This window comes from Ascidiella aspersa, chromosome 8 (assembly GCF_963924565.1).
Source record: "Ascidiella aspersa chromosome 8, kaAscAspe10.2, whole genome shotgun sequence".
Classification (NCBI taxonomy): Eukaryota; Metazoa; Chordata; class Ascidiacea; order Phlebobranchia; family Ascidiidae; genus Ascidiella; species Ascidiella aspersa.
This window is the reverse complement of record NC_139454.1, coordinates 6620495-6624357: the sequence shown is the minus strand read 5'-3', so window position 1 is coordinate 6624357 and position 3863 is coordinate 6620495. Positions and strand designations below refer to the sequence as shown.

The window sequence follows — 3863 nt, the reverse complement described above, 5'->3', positions numbered from 1 at the left end:
GGTATGTCGACAACGCCGCCTGCCTTACCCCGCGCATGCGCACTGCCCGCTATGACGTAATGTACTGGGCAAACAGCGCGAGAGGACGAGGTACTTTTTCGGAAAAGCCGTAGGCGCGCCACGAAAGGCGAGCTGTAAAGAGAAAAAGAAGGCGCCGAGGAACAGCAACGCCTCGTTAAGTTTGTAATGGAAACCTCGCGGCGTTTCGCGCACAAAGAGGCTTTGTATCGGCACAGCGGCGCAGAGCAAAGTTTTTTTTATCTTTGCGTTTCTGGACCCGCCGAGAGCGCGAGCGCAAAGCTTCGTTTTTTGCTTTAGGGGCTCCTTGGAAAATCGCTGAAGCGCGCAGCGCTATCGAAAAAGCGATAAGCCGTGACTGACTTGCCTCAACCCGACCCGGCTTTATAAAACAAATACGCGGCGCAAGGGCCGCGGCTTGTTTTTTTCTACAACCCGAAAGAGTCCTAAAAGTTGTACACTGTCGGTCAGGGAAACTCTAAACATGGAAATGCACAGTTTTTCTTAAATCACAGGCAAAATGATTTGAGACGTGGGAGTGTAGAGAAACTCTAGATATCCAAACCGTGTTATTTCATATCATTCGATATAGCCTAGGTTTCGTGTTCGAACGTAAAGCAAGCAAAGCCATTTGACCAAACTAACTCAAGCTATAAGATAACAACATTATATACTAACTACAGATAAAAGTAAACCTAATAATACCGAAGGAAAAAGGAAACAGGAACTACCTGCGAAGCACAAAAAAAAGTCTATGCTACCGAACCTCTGAATTCCATTGAACACATTTAATCTAATCAAACACTTACAAAGATTAATAGTGGTTAATGGTAAAAAAGATGTAAATTGAGTTTACCTTTACAGTTTGTGGACTACGGTTGCTCGTTTCTAGAATTTAAAACTCAAATGGGTTGTAACACGAATTTTACTTTAGCAAAGTTTATGAAGGACAAAATTGGGCACTGGTCTAGAATCCTACCACAACGCACATTATTTGGGTTAGGGTGCGGGTTAGTGTTTTGGGTTAGGGTGGGTCAAGTATTATTATGAAATAATGAAAATAATAATACTTAATCCACCCACACCCAAACGCTAACTCTCACCCTAACACCAAAATTTTGCGTTGATTTAATAATGTGGTAGGATTCTAGACCAGCGTCCAAAATTGTTTAGCCAATATTATAAAACAGGCATTATCAAGTATATGTAACCTCTGTAATATCAGAACAGTTAAAGTAGTACTACAGGCCATACCAATAAAGTGTTTGCCAACTAGGAAAATCTTGGTTGCCACCAAGCGGCAGAAATTAATGTGAATAGTCACCGCTTGTAGTCCTTTAGTTGCTTTACGTCTATTGGTTTAAACCAGGGAGTAAAACCGAACCCAAACCGCATTTTTAAGAACGTTAATTTTTAATTTTTTCCTTAGCCGAATTTAGTAAGATTTTAACGAGCCAATTTGGAATTAAACTAAATATTGGAGCGGAATGCCAACTAATAACCGAACAAGAACCTGTCCGAAAGAGTCCATTTTATGTTCGTATTTGAAGCCTTCTGTAAAATATTAAAAATTGTTTGGCGAGCCATAAATGACAAAGCACAGGGTAACTTTTAGTGATTAACCAAATTTTATTTCGCTGGTTAATATAAATTATTGAAATAATTTGAAGCCATAAAAACATTAAAAAGGATACTTTATTTGTTTTTCTCAAGTAACTGGCAAAAAAGTGATATGCAAGGTAACAGCTGAAAAAAAAATGATGGTGAAACAATTTAATATGTTTTAATATTGAGATGCTCATGTTTTTCATACTTAATGGACTTAGATTTTTTTGTTCGATACATTCATGAACACACAGTCTAGGGCCGAAGTATACCGGACTGAAGAGCAAAATGAGTTCGCACGAATATAAATTATTTTTTTACATAAACGACCTACCGGTAATAATTCTTTAACCGAAACGCCGAAACATTCTGGCTGACTTTCACCACTGGTTGAACTATAGTTTTTCACGAAGTAGTCGAAAACTCCCGACAAGCTTTACATTATACTGTATAACATTACAACTAGGTATGAGGTTTCAGTAACACCTTAAAAACTGGTGGTCTTCAAATTTTAGTAGTTGAGTATTTATATAGTTTTTACAATGCGCTTTAAATATCAGTTCGTTAACAAAATTATGCTTTGGTAGAAAATAATATTTTGTTTTTATTTTAATTTATTACGGACATCTGTGTGATTCACCAAATACACCCATTTTTTTTTTTTTGTATTCTTTGCTAGATTTATTTAAACGTTTACCATAACATACACGCCAAATAGTTTGTAAAACAGATTTTAACGAAGAGCTTGCTTCAACCGAGCAGTTTATTGGTAATAAACACAGAATATCTACCAACATAAAAAGTTATAGAAAGCTAATAACGCACAAATCACAATTGATCCGAGCAACGCAATACCAACCTAGGAACTATGTGCAGCGAAATCATACCCGTAAGCGTTTTTATATATAACACCAATTTTATTGACGCAAGTTTTTTTACCAATATACCATCATTTATGTAATTTAAATTACAGGAACGGTACAAATATATTTAAAATCCTACTTCACAACTTTATAATCTGTAATCGAAAATGTATTCACGTGTTCTTAAAATTCCACATTGTCCATTTGCACCAGGACCACAAATTGTTACTACAGAGCAAATCCTCCACACTAAAATCAAAAGTGGTTTTTCTAACTCTGTTATATGCGTCTCTCTTCCCAGCGGCGGGTTTTAGCAAATTATAGGAATTCGTTATTCATGGTCCACACACACACGTTGACTTGCACAAACTGCCACTGCTCACAAGCATGAGAGGACAGAGCCAGGTAGTAAGCAGTTGCCCTAAGATTCTTCCACATTGTCAACAGCATCTGTCGTCTCCTCATCATCCTCTGCTTCATCATTACTATAGCTTCCTGGCGTCGCCCGCTTCCTTTGTTGTTGTACACATAGTCGTCGTTGTTACTGGGACAGTCGCGGGCAATATGGCCGTCTTTGTGACATCTGTAGCATGTAGCATCTGGACAGTTAGCCTGAATGTGATCAGTACTGCCACAAATATAACACTCCTTGGTGCCAATATCCAGCCTGGAGTATCTACTTTCACTTCCTTGCTCAAAATCTTCTGTGCAGTGACGGGCAATATGCCCCGACTTGCCACATCGGTAGCATTCATTTTCTTCTGGGCAATTGCGAGCCAAATGTCCTTCTTTATGGCAGTTGTAACAAGTATTTTGATCAGATTCACAATTGCGAGCCATGTGACCAGCCTGGCCGCAGCGAAAACAATAATCATTTCTTCTTCTTCTGTCAACTGAATCTCCTGGTTCGCTGTCGCAGTCACGTGCAAAGTGACCAGTTCAAAGTGACCAGTTAGTCCCGGTCTTCATTCTCTGGGCAGTCCCTAGCCCAATGTCCTAGTGCATCGCAAATGAAGCAATGATGATCTTCTTTGGTAAATTCCTTGTGTTTACGATTATCTGTTTGTTCGACCACATATATTCTTCCAGGCATATGTTCACGATAATCTGCTTGTTCAGCCACAGATGTTTTTCCAGGCATTTTTAAGAATTCTAACTGAACAATTTTTTTTTATTTCATATAAATATACGTAAAAATCAAAGAGATGCCATAAGGTTTATCAGAGGGACGGTTTGTGGTTATTTACACTCGCTACCTATATTATGAGGTACTAATGTTGGGCAGCAAAATGGGACATTTTTAAATGATGTATTGCGCTCAAACGAAAACCAAACAATGACAATTTTCAGCCAAAAAGAAAAAAAAAACTCTGCAAA

The 3863-nt window shown here is 38.4% G+C and overlaps 1 protein-coding gene across 1 annotated transcript; it reads right to left on the bottom strand.

The window, feature by feature from the left end:
* Positions 1-2488: 2488 nt before the first annotated feature.
* On the bottom strand, positions 2489-3678 carry LOC146135554 (uncharacterized). The gene is given in 2 exon segments (XM_083395199.1): positions 2489-3423; positions 3425-3678. Coding segments are annotated over 2 exon segments (822 nt in total). The 5' UTR covers positions 3628-3678; the 3' UTR covers positions 2489-2804.
* Positions 3679-3863: the final 185 nt, after the last annotated feature.